At 42.2% G+C, this 22,062-nt stretch overlaps 2 protein-coding genes across 2 annotated transcripts in view; one reads left to right on the top strand and one right to left on the bottom strand.

Moving 5' to 3' along the window:
* The window catches only part of mettl4 (methyltransferase 4, N6-adenosine), a 29,474-nt gene extending 12,184 nt beyond the window's left edge, over window positions 1-17,290 (bottom strand). Inside the window, exons 1-5 of the mRNA XM_030755948.1 lie at window positions 16,936-17,290; window positions 2,971-3,036; window positions 919-1,279; window positions 541-610; window positions 94-268 (exon numbers count right to left, since the gene is read on the bottom strand). Coding sequence (XP_030611808.1) covers window positions 94-268; window positions 541-610; window positions 919-1,279; window positions 2,971-3,036; window positions 16,936-17,166 — 903 coding nt within the window. The 5' untranslated portion in view covers window positions 17,167-17,290. The remainder of the gene's footprint in view (window positions 1-93; window positions 269-540; window positions 611-918; window positions 1,280-2,970; window positions 3,037-16,935) is intronic.
* A 101-nt stretch (window positions 17,291-17,391) lies between these two features.
* Window positions 17,392-22,062, top strand: part of smchd1 (structural maintenance of chromosomes flexible hinge domain containing 1) — a 31,543-nt gene continuing 26,872 nt past the window's right edge. Inside the window, exons 1-4 of the mRNA XM_030756405.1 lie at window positions 17,392-17,723; window positions 21,437-21,512; window positions 21,641-21,799; window positions 21,912-21,994. Coding sequence (XP_030612265.1) covers window positions 17,550-17,723; window positions 21,437-21,512; window positions 21,641-21,799; window positions 21,912-21,994 — 492 coding nt within the window. The 5' untranslated portion in view covers window positions 17,392-17,549. The remainder of the gene's footprint in view (window positions 17,724-21,436; window positions 21,513-21,640; window positions 21,800-21,911; window positions 21,995-22,062) is intronic.

The following is a 22,062-nucleotide window of genomic DNA, read 5'->3' as shown; positions in this document are numbered from 1 at the left end:
ACAGCATGTGTTTTAAAACACTTGGATTGACATTAGCAGGTAATATTTCCAATTCCTAAAACACTTAATTAGTTTAAAATTCTGTATTTGTACCTTGACCCAGAACCATTTGGCCACAACCTCTACACCCCAGTGTGGAAACAGCTCGTCACAGACAAAACGCACGTGGCTCGGCCGGTTTGTCACCCAGGTCACCACTAAGCAGTTTGGAGATGCCAGCAGGGGAAGAGGGAGCTGCTTCAACTGAGATGAGGGCAACGAACTGTATCTTTAGTGAGAAAATTGATATAGTCAGTGTAACTACAACCACCATGCCCATTACTTCTCTTTATTTGTAGAAACATTATCTTCTTGAGCCAGTTTTTCTCCAGTGCCACCATCAGGCTGAAATTTGAAGGTCATGTTTTCAGTAATTTAGTGAGAAAGCTTAACATAGTGCACTTTATCAGTTTCTTATCTTAGAAACTTCAGAAATGTAAAAAAATATTATTTTTATCTTCTCTGCTTCACGCCTCCTAAAATGCTTGAAAGCCAAATTACCTGCGACTTCTTTTCACAGACTTGTTTTCCCATGGCGGATCCATAACTATTAGGTCAAACCTTGTTCCATCTGGTTGAGAAACAAGCAAAGAATGTCAGGCTGTGAAACAACAAACAAGCTCTCTCTCTTTTGAGACAATGAGTTGTTACACTGAGCCATACCACAGTTATTTACAACACTAAAATTCAGGGAGGGGTGCCCATGCTTTTGCCACAAAGAAGTCTATTTCCACATATTTACAACTTCTGCCTTTCAAATTATGGTACCACAAGCACACGAAATTGTGTGCCATTTGTGTCAATAAATACATAAAACACATTTGTTTCAGTTTGCATTTCTTTTATGTTCACACAGACTGCTTTTTTTTTTTTACTCACAGTGGATTAATGGTTGTATCCTTGTGAAATCAGACAGCAGGAAAGCCGTGCGAGGGGGTATTACATACTCCTCTCCCATCAGCGTTACCACTGTAGCCCAGTCCGCCCTGCTCTCCGTCACCCGTGAGAACAAGTCGACATGAGACACACAACCATCCTCACTAACAAGCAACTGAACGCCGTGTTCCTGCACCTCATCGTCCATCAGAGGGAGCTCTTTAGCCATTTCACAAAGAGCAGCAAGGTTGCACTCCTGTGAAGGAAGAGGCTCTTTTTCCATGTTTGTCTCTCCATTCAGATAGCCAAGGGGTTGTGCACACTCCACCAAGGATTTGGTCCCCTCCAGAATAATAGACCTTATCTGCGTCAAGGCACATGACAGAGATTATTCTATCTGAATAGTAAACAGCTTCTACCTCTAATATTCTAGGCTTCGATTAATCCAAATTAAATTGAAAAAGAACTCCACTGATTTAGACTTTGACAATGCACAGCTTTATTTTGTAAAAGATCAAATCAATGCAGCAGAACTAGAGATCTTACTTTGCACTCTTCCTTGTCTGAAACTGGATGCCTACATTGTGCGACATGACCACTGAAGACTTGGTCATAGACTAAGGCTGCTGTAGAATCATCCTGGCTGCACTTAGACTAGGCTCTCTGATAATGTCACAGTGGATACTGTTGACGTGTGGATGCTGTGTTGAAACTACAATGTCTCAAAAATGGAGTACAAAATGGACATCTTACAGAACATTTTATGGACAAAAGTATTGGGAAACACCTCTTAATCTTTGAATCCAGATGTTTTCAGTCCCATTGCCAAGGGTCATGCGTCAGCCATGGGTCTGCCTTTAGAGGCGTTTCTAAAAGAATGTGTCGTTCTATAGAGCTCACTGAACTTGAGCGTGCTACAGGAATAGGATGCCACTGTTGCAACGAGTCTTGACCCGCTGTCGATGTCTCCCCACCTAGATATTCCATGATCAACTGTAAGTGGTATTAGTGCAAAGTGGAAGCATTTAGGAACCACAGCAATTCAGCCATGAAGTGTCAGACCACATAAAGTTACAGAGTTGGATCACCAAATGATGAGGCACATAGTGTGTAAAAGTCACCAGTGCTCTGTTGAATCAATAAGTTCCAAACCTCCTCTAAGATCAGTACAAACAATTGTGGGCCAGGAGCTTCATGGCATGGCTTTCCATGGCTGAGCAGCTGTAGGTGTAATGTGTAGGTGGTCCAGTACTTTTGTCTATGTAGTGCCCTTCAGCCAATATGTCTCTACTATTTTATCACAGGTCATATAAAACAGAAACCTTGAAAAATATTATTTAATTACCAAGATTTTAAATGGTAAAATAAGTATAAAATAATGCTTACTTTGTAGTGTTCAATCAACAAATAGACCAAAGTGCCATAATTCATGCCATGTTGTGAGTTATACATTACAATAAACAGGGTAATTTTAATTGCTACATTTGTTATGCCTATTTGTTATGCATATTGTATTATTGTGTAAATTAAAAATAAACACTAAAGAAACATTGATGAAAAAACTAACAACACCACTAATAATGTACTTATTTATAGTATATGAATAAATGCACCACAAATAAATTACTTTGAATACATATAGTAGGCAGTTATGTAAAGCTAGAGGTGGCAGCTGAGGTCTAAGTAAGCAGTTTTCTGTAACATTTAAACCCAAATGACACTGGCATGAGGCAATAATCTGGAGATGTTGCTTATCTTATATATATGCAGTAATGTTTTCCCAAACTTTTCCCAGCATTTGATGTGTGAAATCAGCTGAGTTAGTCTGAGTACTTCTACACTGTGCTATGCTTGTACAATGGTTACTTTTACTTAAATAACGGATCTGACTACTTTTTCTGCAGACTATTTTAGACTTTTTGATTTTCCCAAATCAATTTATTCTCTCTGTGATCCTTTAACTTCAGTGGGGCAATACAATCTCTGCCAGACAGATTATAGATTATACTGTGCATGCAGCTAAGACTTAATGTTAAAGAATGAGCATCAGCCTACCTTCTCATGAAAGACCCGTGAATCGATTTCCCCTTGGTTGAGCTCATGGTGTTTCCGTTTCCTTTTCTGAAAGCCAAATTGATGTTGAATAGTGATAAACAGTAAGCACAGCAAAAGAGCAAAACGATCAGGCATATACCGCAACTAAAATTATTCCTGTATCAGTATTTACACACAATACTATTGTTCCCACGGAACAAAAGCAAGCAGTGAAAGCATCACTGTAATCCACTGCACTGCAATCTTTAAAGTAAGTTGCACTGATATGACACTAAACTGAGCTGACAGAGTTAAGTTTTATGTAGTAGATACATCTATTTTAGCAGTTATTTTAATCTCTATACAAACTTTAGTGGTACTTTGATAAGTACTGTAACTTTCTGCAATTGTATTTGCAGATTTTAAAGAGCTAATGAGTATCTAATCAGTTTGGTTACTTCATTATTCTAAGTCACAATCAGAGTAACAGGTTGAAAATGTAACTTTAGTGTCAGGATCCTGCTGGGTTGTACTTACTTGCTCACTATCATGTGTTACTGGGAGACTTGATAAGAACAAGGTGAATATCCACAACATCCATAAATAGTAAGTCTTTAGCTTTTAAATCCATAAGTGACAACGGTTTAAGAGTTATTTACTTTTACTACTGTGACACCCTGTGAGGTCTGGGCTGCTTCCTTATTGGAGAAAGGTCACGAGGGGAACGGGTTGCAGCTGTGCTGGCTGATTGGCCTCTAGGATTTAAGCTGATCAAAAACATGAAGACAATATAAACCAACTTTGTGTCACAACTGCTTAAGTGTGATGGGTGTGTATGAGAATGTGTGGGATATTTTTTTTTGTATGTTTTTATACTTATTTTATATTCATTTTTGTATGCTTTTATATACTATTTTTAATGGTTTTTACATTACTTTTGATGACTCTCAAGCAAGATGTTTTTCCACTAATAATGATCATAAGCATACACTGGATTATTATGAAAGATACTACTGATATGAAATGACTACTGATTCAGTTTTTGATTATGTTTCCTGACCTATTCTTTTTTTCTCTGTTATATGCATCATATTTATTTTTTTTCCTGACTTATTTTGTCTTGACTGAAAACTGCTGACTTAGACTGTGAATGATGACTGAACTGACGACTGTTTTGATCTACATTCTGTTTTGCTTTTTTCATTTTAAAATATTACTTGATTGTTTTATACTTATTCTAGATATTTTTGTATGTACATTTAATTGATCCTCATAAGAGGTGCTATATGTGCTATATTATGCTCTACTGGAGGATAATATAGCACATATAGCACATATATAGAGGTTATATATATATATATATGTGTGTGTGTGTGTGTGTGTGTGTGTGTGTGTGTGTGTGTGTGTGCGCGTGTGTGTGCGTGTGTGTGTGCTTTCTGTGCATCAGGTGAGATTGGGGCTTTGTTAGCAGGGGAGCTGTAGCAACTCATGGCAAACTAAATTACCTAAGACAATGCTGTGGAAACACTTGACCAAACTATATGTTTTTTTGTGTGTGAGGGGATAAAGGGGCTTTGTGGTGGTGGACCGCATCACTAATTTCTGAGTTTAAATATAGGCTTTCTGCTGCAACAGCAGCAAACCCTTTAGCTGTCTTTTCCACAGATAGGAAAATCCAGACAAATGCCAGCTTAAGAAGATATTTCATTACAAATAATGCAAAGGAATGCTAGTTCTGACGGTTAAATTCACTGTTCAGGTCACAGTCTAAAAAAACAAATACAGTCCAAAGGATAAAGCAAATCAAGCAAAGAATCCATGCAGGAAACTCCAAAGCCTTTGCCTGAGTGAAATAATGCAGATTTGTCCACATTCACACTGCAGGGCTAAAATGCTCTGTTGCATCGATAAACAGAATTAAAGGGAATTAAATATATAGCAGAAAATTGAGGTTGTGTCTTCAACTATTTCACAAAACAACTTTATTTGCCTCAGCCTATGACAAACTTGCAGTGAACCGACTGAAGGGTAATGAACATAGTGGTTTTGATTTAAACTTGTATGAGAGGAGAGGAGATTCCTTCTTTTAGACTGCTCATGAAAGAAAGAAAAGCTGAGATATCAGTGAAGGACTATCCTGGTTCTATTGAGGTTGAGGAGTGAGAAGAGATTATATTGATTAGGAGAATCAGGGAGATGCTAACTGCAGGGCCGGCCTACAATAAAAAAAAAAAAAAAACATCCCTGCAGCATATGGCTCACTCAGATGAGGGTCAACATGCTCCAGGAGCTGTAGGTGAACTGTTTACATTTTGATAACGATGTCTATTTGGTCTTTCAAGTGCTGGAAGAATGTTACCATGAATAGAAAGAACAAGCCTCTTATTTTAGAGTTTTGTAAACATCTGAGCTAAAATTATGCTGTGCTTAATATGGGAATGTGACACCCAAAAGTACTGTAATAAAAATATACTGTAATATGGGACACTTCTGATAGAGGGCATAAAAAAATGAGAATGTAGTGGGGTATGGACATTTTTTTTATTCCTGTTTGACGGCATTTTGTTTCTCTGTTTTTGTTCATCTGCTGCGTTCATTCAAACACAATCACACTCAGCAGAGAACGGCTTAATGTCAGACAGTTAACCCAAGACAGTTTTCCAGTATCTAGATCAAACCCAGAAAGGTTTCCTGATCTCCTGCGCTTAAATCAGTGAAGGAATGGACCAGCAAGGCAAAGCAGGAACTGCAGGACTGTTCTGACAGTACTGACTGGAGTGTCTTTAAACCTGCAAACAGTAACCTAGATAAACTGACTGACACTGTAACATCTTGTCAAGAGATATGTTTGCTTTCTCCATGTAAGACAACAACATACCACGGTTCACTGCAAGACTAAAGGCCCCATTATACCTGTTGCAGTTGTAACCAATTTCCCGAGATACGAGAGCAGATTACATTTAATAGTGAGATAACTGATAGAACAACTGTGGGCCTAAGATCAGAAGAACCTGGTTCGTGGAGCCAAGGAATAAAGCAGTAATAATGAGCCGAACACAGAGATGAAATTGAGTAGCAACTCTTATATTGTTACATAATAAAAATAAAATTTGCCATGGCTTACAATCAATTAACTGAAAACCCCAAAACAAAAAAAAAGAAAATTGTGCACAAGTCCCACTAGGGATGAAAAAGGAAATTGTCCGTCTGAGTCTCTTATGGGAAAGACAGCCCGTGTTGCAGGTGTACTGGGTATGCTGAATCTATCTGAATGGTCTGTATGTGTATATGTGTGTACTTGACTCTTTCCTTCTCTGGATCTGGGTCTTTCTCCAAAGTCCTTTTAGCTCGCCATCGAATTGGATCGGAGTCTCGCTGGGTCCTCAAGACTGGTTTTCTTGTCCACTCAAAAAACCGTTGCTCTGGATTTCAAATGGAGTTTGTTAGCTTCGGCTCATCCACAGCTCCCAACGTGAACGGCAAAACCAGCTGCTGTAACTCGTCTCCCTTTGCCGAATCACTCTCTCCTGAACTCGCAGCAAGTAAGCTAATTGCTTCTGGCTTTCTCTTCACTTTATCAACCGAGATGTTCTCCCTTCAGCATGTAGCTACCTTCTCCATTTGCGCCTCGACTTCACCCTACGCTTCTGAGCGTGATTCCTGATTGGCTGCTGAACAGCGTAGGATCGCATACACTGAACGATGCATTCAAGTGCAGTAGGGCATTTGAAATTTAAGCATACACTCCTATTAATTCCATTTTCCTTTCATTAGTCAGTTTTGTCACCTGGGCTACACAGTGGTCACTGGTGATGGCATCACACAGCCACATCCATTTATAATCGCCATAACAGTGCAGGTACCCGGTGCGGTATTCTCATGAATAATAGGTGTTGCCACTCAAAAGGCATTCAGTTCTTTAGGACTGCAACTATCTATTATTTTATTAATGGAGTATTCTGTCGATTATTTCACTGATTAATTAAGTATTTGGATATGAAATACTTTTGTCTTATTAACAGTTCATCTGCATATTTTAAGTTCCGTAGATTTACTGCATATTTTTCTCTGTGTGAAACAAACAGCGGTGGATGGAGCAGCTACAAAGTTGTCTTGTCTTCATGTTGACACTTCAGGTGGTTGATGAAGGACCTCCAGCTGTTTCCCAGTAAAGGTTTTAATGTAGTTACAGGAAAAAAGTGCTGCTACTTTGGAGGCTAGAAAAACATTTGTTTTCGCTCCACATGAGCTCGATAACAGCTCCGCCTCTTTGTGTTTGTCGCGTATGCGCGGACAGACTGCACGTAAAACAGCTGCTGTTGTGTTATCAGTGTTTTTGTTGAAAGACTGGGGGCATGAGCTTAATGTTGTAATACTTTGTGTCCCAAACAACTTTGCCATGCCAAGGAAGATGTCTCCAGAGTTGGAACTGAGAGTCCTTTTACGAGGCTAGAAAGAAACTGACAAAGGAGATTAAAATGGCCAAAAAGCACTACACCGGAACATTCTTGGGTAACGACCCTGCATTAGTGTGGAAAGATATCACTAACTACAGGATACCATTCCCCCCCTGCTGTGGCAAACACAAACATGGTCTATCACACCTACCCTACTGGGCCTCCCTAAAACTCACAATGCGTGAAGAAGACAGAAGACAGAGACAGAAAACCACTTGTGTCCAGTGACAAACTTTACATTACTCCTAGTGGATTAGGATTGTGGAAAGTATAATCGAGGTTTTAAAACCTGTGCTAACCAGATGGCTCTTATTTTTAACTCAGATCTTCTTCAGGCTCCTCAAGCTATGCCAAGTACTTGCTGCAAACATTCCACCATCATTCCAGTCCCAAAAAAACCTCCAGCACAGGACTGAATGACTACAGGCCTGTTGCTCTGACATCCGTGGTCATGTAGACCTTTGAAAGAGTGCTATTATCTGAAGAACATCAAAGGACACCTGACTAGAATGGACAGGACTAGAAATTAGTACATCACAGGGACAGCTCAGGTTTAGAGAGGCAAGGCTGAGATGATTTGGACATGTGCTGAGGAAGGATAGTGGATACACTGGAGCTGCCAGGCAGGAGGAAAAAAAAAAGGAAAGAAGAGGAAAACCTCAGAGAAGATTCATGAACTTCTATTTTTTTGTTGTTCTCTTGTGAAAACATTAAAACAATACACTCATCTGCTCACTTATTTTGTTACTTATCTTTATCTATTGTAAACACTAGGGATTTATTCACAATTTGAGTAACAGTTTCTTCATCAGAGCCATCTGAACTAAACATGAAGTGAAGTAATCAATATTTTGGATGTTGTAGGGGGAAAAACATGTCAGCTGTAGAGTTTTTTTTCATGAGACACTCATTATGTTTCAGAAACTGTAATCATAGAAACGTTTTATTCTTTTGGAACAAAACAATGTTATCTGATCCTGCAGACAGTGATGTAAATTTAAAAATATCAACATCGTTCCATCTTTACGGTTGCCTGTTACAGCATTCTCTCTCTTTTTTAATAACATGACACACAACAAAATGAGACATCAGGTATTTTACTCAAGCAAGCGAGCATTATTACACCAATGAACTTTACTTTTCCTACCAGTGGCTGTAGCCCTCCAAACACTGACTCTTCTGTACTGTGTGGGGGGTGGGGGTATGTAAAATTTACTACTGATATGCTTCTTCTGGCTTCAACAGGCAGTGACCTTCACATTGCACAGGGGCCATTTGTAGCCAAATGTGAAGCAGTAGGAGTGAGAATTAGCACCTCCAACTCTCAGCCCATAGTTCTTATGGGCTGAAAATATTTCTCCATTGGCAGTGCATCAGCAGACCTTAGGAAGCTATGGACAGTCCATCTACCTGCAGAGTGTCTGCTGCCAGATGGAGACAGCGTCCAAAGTATGTGGTACAACCAGTATGTGGGCTACTCCTATTAGTGCTGTTGTTGGTCCTTCAGCCAGCCAGGGAGAACAGTGAAGATATAACATACAAAGAGCTGAAGTAAAACCAAGTGTTAAAAACAATGAATATTGTCCACTGCAGCCACCGTCTTTGCTTTTCATATTGTCCATCCATCCATCCATCCATCCATCCATTTTCTTCCGCTTATCCGGGGCCGGGTCGCGGGGGCAGAAGCCTAAGCAGAGAAGCCCAAGCTTCCCTCTCCCCAGCCACCTCCTCCAGCTCATCCGGAGGGACCCCAAGGCGTTCCCAGGCCAGCTGAGATACATAATCTCTCCAGCGTGTCCTGGGTCTACCACGGGGCCTCTTCCCGGTGGGACATGCCCGGAACACCTCACCCAGGAGGCGGCCAGGAGGCATCCTAATCAGATGCCCGAGCCACCTCAACTGGCTCCTTTCGATGTGGAGGAGCAGCGGCTCTACTCTGAGCCCCTCCCGGATGGCCGCACTCCTCACCTTATCTCTAAGGGAGAGGCCAGCCACCCTTCGAAGGAAACTCATTTCTGCCGCTTGTATTCGCGATCTTATTCTTTCGGTCACTACCCAAAGCTCGTGACCATAGGTGAGGGTAGGAACGTAGATCGACCGGTAAATCGAGAGCTTCGCTTTTACGCTAAGCTCCCTCTTCACCACGACGGACCGGTGCAGCGTCCGCATCACTGCAGAAGCAGCCCCGATCCGCCTGTCAATCTCCCGTTCCCTTCGCCCATCACTCGTGAACAAGACCCCGAGATACTTAAACTCCTCCACTTGAGGCAAGAACTCGTTCCTGAGCCGGAGATGGCACTCCACCCTTTTCCGGCTGAGGACCATGGCCTCAGACTTAGAGGTGCTGATTCTCATGCCAGCCGCTTCACACTCGGCTGCGAACCGTTCCACTGCGAGCTGGAGGCCCCCCCCTGATGAAGCCAACAGAACCGCATCATCTGCAAAAAGCAGAGATGAGACTCTGAGGCCACCAAGGAAGAAGCCTTCCGCCACCTGGCTACGCCTAGAAATTCTGTCCATAAAAATTATGAACAGAATCGGTGACAAAGGGCAGCCCTGACGGAGTCCAACACCCACAGGAAACAAATCCGACTTATTACCGGCTATACGGACCAAGCTCTCACTGTGGTTGTACAAGGACTGAATGGCCCGCAACAATGGGCCAGACACCCCATACTCCTGCAGAACCTCCCAAAGAACACCCCGAGGAACACGGTCGAATGCCTTCTCCAAGTCCACAAAGCACATGTAGACTGGTTGGGCAAACTCCCACGCACACTCGAATATCCTTGAGAGGATAAAGAGCTGGTCCAGTGTTCCACGACCAGGACGAAAACCGTATTGTTCCTCCTGAATCCGAGGTTCGACTAACGGACGCACCCTCCTTTCCAGCACCCTGGCATAGACCTTACCGGGGAGGCTGAGGAGTGTCATCCCCCGAAAGTTGGAGCACACCCTCCAGTCTCCCTTCTTAAAGATGGGGACCACCACCCCGGTCTGCCAATCCAATGGCACTGCCCCAGATCTCCACGCGATGTTGCAGAGGCGTGTCAACCAAGACAGCCCTACAACATCCAGAGCCTTCAGGAACTCAGGGCGAATCTCGTCCACCCCAGGGGCTCTGCCACCAAGGAGTTGTTTAACTACCTCAGTGACCTCACCCCCAGTGATGGTCAAGTCATCCCCCTCATCCCCAGACTCTGCTTCCACTACAGAAGGCGTGTCAGTGGGATTCAGAAGGTCCTCGAAGTATTCCTTCCACCGTCCGACTATAGCCTCAGTTGAAGTCAGCAGCACCCCCCCGCACTATAAACAGTGTGAGTGAAGCACTGCTTTCCCCTCCTGAGTCGCCTGACGGTTTGCCAGAATCGCTTCGATGCCGTCCGAAAGTCTTTTTCCATAGCCTCACCAAACTCCTCCCACACCCGAGTTTTTGCTTTGGCCACTACCCGAGCTGCATTCCGCTTGGCCTGTCGATACCTGTCAGCTGCCTCCGGAGTCCCACAGGCTAACCAAGCCCGATAGGACTCTTTCTTCAGCTTGATGGCTCCCTTCACCTCCGGTGACCACCATCTGGTTCGGGGGTTACCACCACGACAGGCACCAACCACCTTGCAGCCACAGCTCTGAGCAGCAGCCTCAACAATGGAGGTGCGGAACATGGTCCATTCGGACTCAATGTCCTCAGCCTCCCTCGGAATGCTGTCGAAGTTCTGCCGGAGGTGGGAGTTGAAGATCTCCCGGACTGGGGCTTCTGCCAGGCGTTCCCAGCGCACCCTCACAATACGTTTAGGTGTGCCAGGTCTGTCCAGCATCGTCCCCCGCCACCTGATCCAACTCACCACCAGGTGGTGATCAGTTGACAGCTCAGCGCCTCTCTTCACCCGAGTGTCCAGAACATACGGCCGCAGATCTGATGATACGATTACAAAATCGATCATCGACCTGCGACCTAGGGTGTCCTGGTGCCATGTGCACTTATGGACATCCTTGTGTTCGAACACGGTGTTTGTTATGGACAAACTGTGGTTTGCACAGAAGTCCAATAACAAAACACCATTCGGGTTCAGATCAGGCAGGCCGTTCCTCCCAATCACGCCCCTCCAGGTCTCACTGTCATTGCCCACGTGAGCGTTGAAGTCTCCCAGCAAGACTATGGAGTCACCAGATGGAGCACTCTCCAGCACCCCACCCAGCAACTCCAAAAAGGGTGGGTACCCTGAACTGTCATTCGGCGCATAAGCGCAAACAACAGTCAGGACCCGTTCCCCAGCCCGAAGGCGCAGGGAAACTACCCTCTCGTCCACCGGTGAAAACTCCGACGTACAGGCAGCAAGCCGGGGGGATACAAGAATACCCACCCCAGCTCGCCGCCTCTCACCGAGGGCAACTCCAGACTGGAACAGAGTCCAGCCCTTCTCCAGGAGACTGGTTCCAGAGCCCAGGCCATGCGTTGAGGTGAGCCCAACTATGTCTAGCTGGTATCTCTCAACCTCACGCACTAGCTCAGGCTCCTTCCCCACCAGAGAGGTGACATTCCATGTCCCAACAGCCAGTTTCGATAGCCGGGGATCGGTCCGCCAGGGCCTCCGCCCTCGGCCACCGCCCGACACACATTGCACCCGACCCCTACGACACCTCCTGCGGGTGGTGGGCCTGCAGGAGGGCGGGCCCATGTAACCTCTTCGGGCTGCGCCCGGCCAAGCACCACGGGCTAATGCCTGGCCACCAGACGCTCTCCCTCGAGCTCCCTCCCCAGGCCTGGCTCCAGGGTGGGGCCCCGGTAACCCTATCCCGGGCAGGGTAAACTGTTCCCTTGTTTTTTCACTCATAAGGGTCTTCTGGAATTGTATTTTTTGAATATTTGATGGGATTATTTGCACTTCTCCTGTTCCTGGTGAACTCCACCGTTGCTCCCTATCCTGTTCCATCCCACTTTTCAACCAATCAGCTTTTGCCCAACATAGTATGTCCTCCAGAAGAGTATAGTGCCTGACCTGTTTGCCTTCTACTGCGGGCTTGAGAGGGACACATTCATACTGGAGTAGTAATAGGATGATTGCAATAAAAAAAATTTCTATGTGAAAAAAATGTACCTTCTTTTTGTTAATGACATGTGATGGGATTGTTTGCTTGAATAAAATATTTGATCTCCTATTATGCTGCTATCCTTCTGCCACACATTTCTCCTGACATTTGTCTCCTTGCACTCCACCCTCACTACACTCTCTTCCTTACTTCTCCACTATGGACGGCTGACCTGTCTTCCTAAACTGATCTGTAAATTAATACAGTGGCTTGCAAAAGTATTCATACCCCTTGAACTTTTCCATATTTTGTCACATTACAACCACAAACATAAATATATTTCACTGGAATTTAATGTGAAAGACCAACACAAAGTGGTATACAATTGTGAAGTGGAAAGAAAATTATACATGATTCAAAACATTTTTACAAATAAACTGAAAAGTGCAGTGTGCAAAAGTATTCAGCCCCCCCTGAGTCAATACTTTGTGGAACCACCTTTTGCTGCAATTACAGCTGCAAGTCTTTTAGGGTATGTCTCCACCAGCTTTGCACATCTAGTGACTGAAATTTTTGCCCATTCTTCTTTGCAAAACAGCTCAGACTCATTAAGATTAGATGGAGAGCATTTGTGAACAAGAGTTTTCAGATCTTGCCACAAATTCTCAATTGGGTTTAGGTCTGGACTTTGACTGGGCCATTCTAACACATGAATATGTTTGGTTTTAAACCATTCCGTTGTAGCCCTGGCTTTATGTTTAGGGTTGTTGTCCTGCTGGAAGGTGAACCTCCTCTAGTCTTTTGCAGACTCCAAGAGGTTTTCTTCCAAGATTGCCCTGTATTTGGCTCCATCCATCTTCCCACCAACTCTGACCAACTTCCCTGTCCCTGCTGAAGAGAAGCAGCCCCAGAGCATGATGCTGCCACCACCATATTTGACAATGGGGATGGTGTGTTTAGAGTGATGTGCAGTGTTAATTCTCCGCCACACACTCTTCCATAATAACCACATCTGTGCAGTGCACGACTAATAGTTGTCCTGTGGACAGATTCCCCCACCTGAGCTGTGGATCTCTGCATTTCGTCCAGAGTCACCATGGGCCTCTTGGCTGCATCTCTGATCAGTGCTCTCCTTGTTCGGCCTGTAAGTTTAGGTGGACGGTCTTGGTAGGTTTACAGATGTGCCATACTCTTTCCACTTCCAGATAATGGATTGAACAGTGCTCCGTGAGATGTTCAAAGTTTGGGAAATCTTTTTATAGCCTAAGCCTGCTTTAAACTTCTCCACAACCATGTTCCTGACCTGTCTGGTGTGTTCTTTGGACTTCACAATGCTGTTTACTCCCCAATATTCTCTTAGCCAGCCTCTGAGGCTGTCACGGAGCAGCTGTATTTGTACTGAGATTAGATTACACACAGGTGGACTCTTTGTAGTCATTAGCAGTCATCAGGAAACTTCTGAATGCAATTAGTTGCACTCAGAGAAAAGGGGCTGAATACTTTTGCACACTGCACTTTTCAGTTTTTTATTTGTAAAAAAATGTTTTGAATCCTGTATAATTTTCTTTCCACTTCACAATTGTATACCATTTTGTGTTGGTCTTTCACATTAAATTCCAGTGAAATATATTTATGTTTGTGGTTGTAATGTGACAAAATATGGAAAAGTTCAAGGGGTATGAATACTTTTGCAAGCCACTGTATATGTCCTCTCTTGTGGACTTTACATGAAAGTAAATTTTCCACAGTCAAGCGTTAGTGGTCATATAACAAAGAGGACATGACTGGAAACTATTGCAACTTAGCCACAAAGTGATAGGCCACATAAAATCACAGAGCGGGTTCAACAAATGCTGAGGTGCATGGTGCGCAAAGGTTGGCAGCTTTCTGCAGAGTCAATCGCTACAGACTTCCAACTTCATGTGGCCTTCAGATTAGCTCAAGAATAGCGCGCAGAAAACTTCATGGAATGGGTTTCCATGGCCGAGCAGCTGCATCCAAGCCTTACATCTGTTGGGGTTTTATTTTTTACCCAAAGAATGAAATGACAAATGGACAAATGTTTAAAAGTAAACTCCAGGAAATTAATAACCAGTGGCTGAAGCAAACAACAGACAATTTAAAAAATAAATAGATACATTAAGCATTAGAAAGTGCCTGACTAACTTCTCAGTCTCAGTGCACCTTATCTTGGAGTTTCAGCCACTATACAATAAAAACATCACCAACATCACCATGTTCTGTTATAAATCTGGATAAGATTGCTCTGTATGATTAATTAAAGCATCAGGGGAGAAGATGTGCTTTATGGCTTTATCGCTGATGAGAGGAATCTGGGTCATGAAAAACCAGCTTGGACAAGACCAAATGACGAAGGCCAATTTGCAGCACCCAGAATCTGTTTATGTGTAGATAGCGGCAGTATAAAAATGTTATGGTTAAACAGCAACACAGGCTCAGAAGTGAGAGAGACAGAGCACACACAGGCCTGCCTCTTCCTCTGAGTCCCCATGCACATGTGTGATATCTTCTAATTCTTTAATATATTAAATGTCTTACTTTTTTAATTAAAGTGTTTCAGGTGTCTTCCTTCTCAAACAAATCACGTGACCTGCGACATCACCAAGTGCAATGTGAAGTGTTGGATACAGTGGTGTAAAGCACGCCACCAACTGGACTCTAGAGCAGTGGAAATGATTTCTCTGGAGTAAAGAAAAAAAAAACCACACTTCTCTATCTGGCAACCTGATGGATGAGTCTGGGTTTTGCAGTTGCCAGGAGAACGGTACTTGTCTGACTGTATTGTGCCAAGTGTAAAGTTTGGTGGAGGGGGGATTATGGTGTGGGGTTGTGTTTCAGTTGGGCTCGGTCCCTTAGTTCCAGTGAAAGGAACTCTTAATGCTTCTGCATACCGAGATATTTTGGACAATTTCATGCTCCCAACTTTGTGAGAACAGTTTGTTCCAACATGACTGCACATCAGTGCACAAAACAAGGTCCATAAAGACATGGATGAGCAAGTTTGGTGTGGAAGAACTTGAATGGCCTGTACAGAGTCCTGACCTCAACCTGAGAGAACACCTTTGTGCTCTGATGTTGGCCTTGTCGTCCAACATCAGTGTGTGACCTCACAAATGCACCTCTGGAAGAACGGTCAACACACTCTGAACGAAAACACACTCTTCAACCTTGTGGAAAGCCCTCCCAAAAGAGTTGAAGCTGTTGTAGCTGCAACAGGTGGGCTGACATCATATTAAACCCTATGGATTAAGAATGGGATGGAACTCAAATTCATATGTGTCAGAAAGCAGATGGGCAAATACTTTTGGCAATATAGTGTATCTTATCTGTATTTGTTTTGTATGTCTATATATAACATTACTTTAGCTGTATTGTAAAATATGTATATAATGCACATGTTGGTATCTTTGTGCACACTGTCATTTTCTATTTTTCAATTTTCTACATTGTACTAGAGAGACATCAACAGCCTGAAACAAATTCCTTGGGGGCTATGTGCTTGAAAATAGAGCTTATTCTGAAGACAGAGTGTACAAGTATTAAAAACAAGGACTGTCCAAAAGAAGACATGTCTGAGTCATTTAAAAAAAAAAAACTGATAGACCTCCAAGGATGCAAAAACAAGAAAAATGTGTGCCGTGTGTGCGTGCATGCATGTGGGCTTGGGGCTCATATATTTCTTTTCTCTGCCAGGCAGTGGAGGTCCGTATGTAGTGGTCACACTCATTCATCACATCTTGTCATAATGCAGTAGGGTTATGCAACGCATATGGCTAACTCAGATCCATCAGTCTTCGTTGGTTTTGACACAAAGTGGGTCTCTAATGGTCTTTCATCTTTTGGTCTTATACTGCATACAGATGAATTTGAATTAAATAATTAGGCAGTCAGCAGTGAAAATTGTGAACATTGATAACTAGCTCAGTTTAAAATAAATAAATAAATTCACTGGTTGCTACTTTTATTTGCCATTTCCTGTGTGAAAAATGAATTACTTTGAGATTTGAGGTGACTGACGAATACATTTTTAATATATTTTCTTAAATATAATCTAAAAATAGTTAATAAATAAAAGTTTTTTTGTTTCAAAAGTAGGAGTGTGAATCTTTATGTATTCCCTCATGCTTTTATTTATGCACCACATCAACAGTCATGTTTCATTTAACAGGTGTACACATTTGTGATTTTTAGAGACATTTTGTTGGTGTCTGAATAAATCTCCTTTTACTTCATTAAAATATGCAAAACTACATTCTAAAAATATATGTACCATAAATATATGGTACATACAGTACCAGTCAAAGGTTTGGACACACAATGGGTAATGTTTCCTAACTTACTCATCTTATCCAAAGCAGGATAGGCAGTGACAAAATTGCACTTTCACGCAGTATTTGATATAATGCCTAAAAAAAAAAAAAAAGTGCTTAAAAAAAGCGTTTAAAGGACCCCTGGCTGCAGCCTCTGCAGCAGGACTTACCTTTGATGATTTGCATGTCTGCAGCACGTCCTCGTTTCCCGCATCCACAGCTGCGCTGGTATTCTCACTGTAATAGCTCTTTATAACCTGAAAACACCGCCTTTTGAAACGACACTTTACATGTGACTTGTGATTCTCTCTCCATCGGATGCATGGCGAATACCCTCGATCGATATGTGAGCATGTATCCAAAACCCAGCCGGGGTTGCCCTGAACCATCGCGGACATCATTAAAGAAACTCCTGTTTGAAGCCACGCGGGATTAAATTTCTTGTTTGGGAGCAGCAGGACACGTGAGGGCAAGCAGGCTTGTTTCCTTAAAAACGATACCGAAACTAGTGTGCGGTGAAACTTATGTATTCACCCACGCAGTTATTTCGCGGAAGTAGACAACGTTACGTTTTATGTCCCTGTTGAAGCTCCGTAGAAAGGAAAGCGCTTTACGCATGAAATCACCACACGTAGGGCAGACTGGAGGAGTGAGGGGAGCTTCTCGTACGGCAACTACAGAGACTTTAACACCCAGTTCAGACAAAGCCAATGTGTGTCTCACTTTTGTGTGGACGAGGACGAACGTTAATTTTAGAGTAACGTGAAACAGTGAAACGCTGAGGATGCTGAATTCTGCTTCTAAGCGTCGGTCTGCAGCTGCAGCTTCCCTGCAGGAAGGAAGAGACAGCAAGAAGATCCGTGTTTACGACCGCCGCTTGGAAACGGAGGCGAAAACCTCCAAGCTGTTGGAAACAGCTGGTTTGGACTTTAATGACTTTCTTAAAGCTCTGCACAAGGTAATGTCTGCTCCTTTGGTTTGGGGTCAAACTATAAGGTGGAGGTCAGAAAGTTCTGAAATATTTTCTCATGGCTTCCAGAGCTCAATCTATCAGTTGGCCTGCAGCCAATGCATCAGCCAGCACCATCTTTTCATGGGTATATTGGTGTGGACACTGTGGCAGCAAATGCATGTCAGTAAATTGAAGATTTGTTTGGAAGCAATGTCACCAGTTTACACTTTGGCCATCATAAAGACATGACGGTTACATTTCAGCTGTAAAATAGCCTCACCTGTATAATCTATTGTTGGTAAACAATTTTTATACTACAGGTAGTGGACAGAACAAGGTGTTTCTGTTATTTTGTTCACAGCATTAATATTGCAGACTAAAATAATAGAAACATCTCTCTGTATTATTGCAGTGCAATGAGCAGTAAAGCCTGAGCAGACCAATCCTGGGGTTTTTGTAGATGATACTAGCACCATATTTTGCTGTAACAAAGAAAATCCAATATTGGTGTATTTGCTCATATTCTGTGTATATCAGTTTCTCCTTAATAGAAACAATTTTTTTGTGCACACCATAGAGATTTTGTCCTTTCTCCAAAGGGAAATCATCAGCACTACAACTTTGTTAAATAAAGTCCAACTAATATAGAAGTTTTATAACTGATACCAATATCAATATTTGATGATATGAAAGTCAACTATTCCAATATATTAGGCAATTGTTTTAAAAATTATTCAGACAAAGCAAATTTCCCTAATGTTTGTGTAATTATCTATTTACTTAATTATGTTCTGCCTGACTGCTCAAATCAGCTGGTTGTGGCTTCCAAACAAATGTGCTGCAAACAAGTTCTGGAGGGCCTTCTGGGTTGAAAGGTGTTTCCCCCCCATCTCATCTTTACTTGTTGAATTTCATTAACTGGCCTTCCCTTTCAGTTGATTCACTCTCTGCACATATAGTAGAATAGAATATAAAATAAAACTTATAAAAATATATTGAAAATAAAATAGACTGTATAAAAAATTTATACAAAAATTCAGAGTTCAAAGCCAGGGTGTGATCTGTCCTTGATGATGTTTTTGGTTCTGCTGAGGCAGCGGGAGGTGTAGATGTCCATCAGGGACGGGAGAGGGCAGCCAAAGATACTTTGTGCTGTCTTGACTACCCTCTGAAGCCTCCCCCTGTCTGCATCAGTGCAACTACCATACCATACTGTGCTACAGTACGTTAGCAGGTGCTCAGTGGATGAGCGGTAGAAGGTCAGCAGCGGGTTTGTGTCCGAGTTGTTATTTCTGAGGGCCCTCAGGAAGTGAAGTCGCTGCTGAGCCTTCTTGATAATAGCTGTGATGTTATCTGACCAAAAGAGATCAGCAGCAATGAGGATACCAAGAAACCTGAAGGTGTGGACCCTCTCCACATGCTCGTCGTTGATGTATAGGGGGGCTGGGTCAGTCCTGTGTTTCCTGATAACAGTGAGGATTTCTTTGGTTTTCATGCTGTTCTCTGAACACCAGAGAGTCTGACCACTGAGGTGTCATCAGCAAATTTGATGATGAGGTTGTCTCTGGAGCTTGAAAAAGGCGACTGGACTTCTTTTTGTTTCTTGAAGACGTTTCACCTCTCATCCGAAAGGCTTCTTCAGTTCTCAACCAAATGGTGGAGAGACCCAGGTATTTAAACCCCTGTTGGGCCAGTTGGTTAAAAAGTCCTTTATTCAGGAACATGTGAGATGGGGGAGGGTATGCAGTTTAGTAGTAAGAATGTCAGGGATGATTGTATTAAAGGCTGAACTGAAATCCACAAAGAGCATGCGGGCGTAGCTCTGCTGCTGTTCCAAGTGACTCAACACAGAGTGAAGAGCTACAGCAATAGCGTCCTCTGTGGATCTGTTTGCACAATATGCAAACTGATGGGTGTCGAAAATGGGCAGGGAGATGGTCCTTGACGTGCTGGAGGACCAGTCTCTCAAAGCACTTTATGAGTACTGGTGTGTAACCATTTAGGCTGGTGATGGATGACCTTTGTGCCACAGGGATGATGAATTATCCTTACTCCACGAGGTAAGATCTTGCATGGAGCCCCAGACCGAGGAAGATTGACAGTCATCTTGTGTTTCTTCCATTTTCTAATAATAGCTGTTGCCTTCTCACAAAACTGCTTGCCTATTGTCCTGTAGCCCATCCCAGGCTTATGCAGGTTTACAATTTTGTCCCTGGTGTCCTTAGACAGCTCTTTAGTCTTGGGCATGATGGAGAGGTTGGAGTGTGATTGGGTGAGTGTATGGACAGGTGTCTTTTATATAGGTAATGTGTTCAGACCGGTGCAATGAATACAGGTAATTAATGTAGAATAGGAGGGCTTCGTAAAGAAAAACTAACAGGTCTGTGAGAGACAGAATTCTTGCTGGTTGTTAGGTGATCAAATACATATTTCATGCAGTAAAATGCAAATTGATTATTTAAAAATCATATAATGTGATTTTCTAGATTTTTTTTTTTTTGATTCTGTCTCTCACAGTTAGTGTACCTACAATAAAAAAATTACAGACCTCTCCATTCTTTGTAGGTGGGAAAACTTGCAAAATCATTAGTATATGAAATAATTATTACTCCACTGTATATACCCCGTCATCACAGTCATCCCTTAGTTCTCAGAATGTTGATATACTCGCTTTTCTTCATGCTCTTTTAAAGATTTACAGACACGCATACTGACTCATTCACTAGCACACATAAAGATGAAGACACACACACGCAACAACAGCACAGACACATGAACACACATCAAGAAGACAGACTATTTTATTTTATGCCTTAGTTTAGGTTGTCTGTAGACCTTGTTGTATTTAACACTGTACTTGTGATGATTTAATTTTGCATTTAAGAAAATGTTTTCTTTAAAAATATGATTTAAATATGGCACATAAATACATTGAAAGGGTTTAGGGTTCTTTTTTTGACAGATGTTGCATGCAGTTAAACTATTAAAAATGCTGCAATTTCTAAAATGGAAACTATGAGCAGTTTATTTTAAATTTTGATTGCATTCTCACGTTGTATGAGAGTTTATTCACTAAGGGTCTGAGCCCAACAATCTTTGATCCTCTTCAAGGACAGTTTCGCTAACAGCAGCTAACAGAGGTTAACATCAGCAAAAACAGCAGTGCCTACAGACAGAAAGTTAAGGAAATCCTCAACAACTCACCTAGGTATTGACATGGACATCCGGCATATTGACAGCTGAGGTAAACAATGGACTGACAAACAACACTCACTACGGATGAACGGTGGCCTGATTTTTGTCTTACAGCGGCCAACGTAGCTAGGGTTATGCACTTGAATTGGGAAGGGTAAAAAAAATAGAACTCAGTTGACTGCAAGCTGCAATCTACTGATATCTAGTGGTGATATTTTACACACTGTAACTTGAATTTTTTTTCACTGTGACCCAAAACAAGGCAGCTAACATGAGCCCATAAACTCAGCAAGAAAGTGTTTACAGAGGTTAAGTCAGAAATCTTTTGGGGAAAATGTATTACGCTTAACAAGACTGATAACCAATTCTGGTGATTTGTTATTGGCTTTGGATAAACCCTGTGGGGTCTGTGGTTTTGTTGGTTAAATGTGACCAAATAAATGACTGTTTTGACATTATTTAGAATCTAAAACAAAAAACTAATGATTTCTACATTTAAAAAAATTTTTTTTTTATTGTTGCAGGACTTTGGAATCCATTCAAATGAAACATTTGTGGTGGCAACCACTGACCGAATTGTCCTGGATTTTGACAGATTTAGTGAGTAAATCCATCCTTGATGGTTCAGCAGATATTGAGGAGTATTTTCAGCAAAAGTGACATAATAGTATTGTGAACCTGCCTTTTTTACTGATTTAATTCCACTGAATAATTCTGAATTATTCTAGAGGAACTCCGGGATGACACAACCCTTTACTTGTTGCAACACGAGCACCAGGTTCTGCCAGCTGCAACGGAGGAAAAGATATCGTTTATGCCTCATTATGATACATTAATCAAGAGTGGCACTTACGAGTACTATGCTAGTGAGAACAAGGAATCATTAGGTGAGTGCTGAAATGGTCATGATCATGGTCATTTACTCAAGATGCTCATAGATTTAGCTCTTGTGATCACTTTCTGTTTCTTGCTGCTTATTTCATTTTATTTTTTTTCCAGCGTATCCACTTGCTGAGCTCATTGATAACGCTCTGTCAGCCACAGCTAAAAACGCAGGAACAAGGATAATAGAGATAAGGATGGTGGGTTCTGCAGCTGCAAATATATTTTTATTGAATACTGGATTAACATTAATGTCATGTGTACAGTG

The sequence above is a fragment of the Archocentrus centrarchus genome, chromosome 20 (assembly GCF_007364275.1).
Source record: "Archocentrus centrarchus isolate MPI-CPG fArcCen1 chromosome 20, fArcCen1, whole genome shotgun sequence".
Classification (NCBI taxonomy): domain Eukaryota; kingdom Metazoa; phylum Chordata; class Actinopteri; order Cichliformes; family Cichlidae; genus Archocentrus; species Archocentrus centrarchus.
Note: the sequence above shows the minus strand (reverse complement) of the source record. Positions and strands in the feature narration are given on the sequence as shown.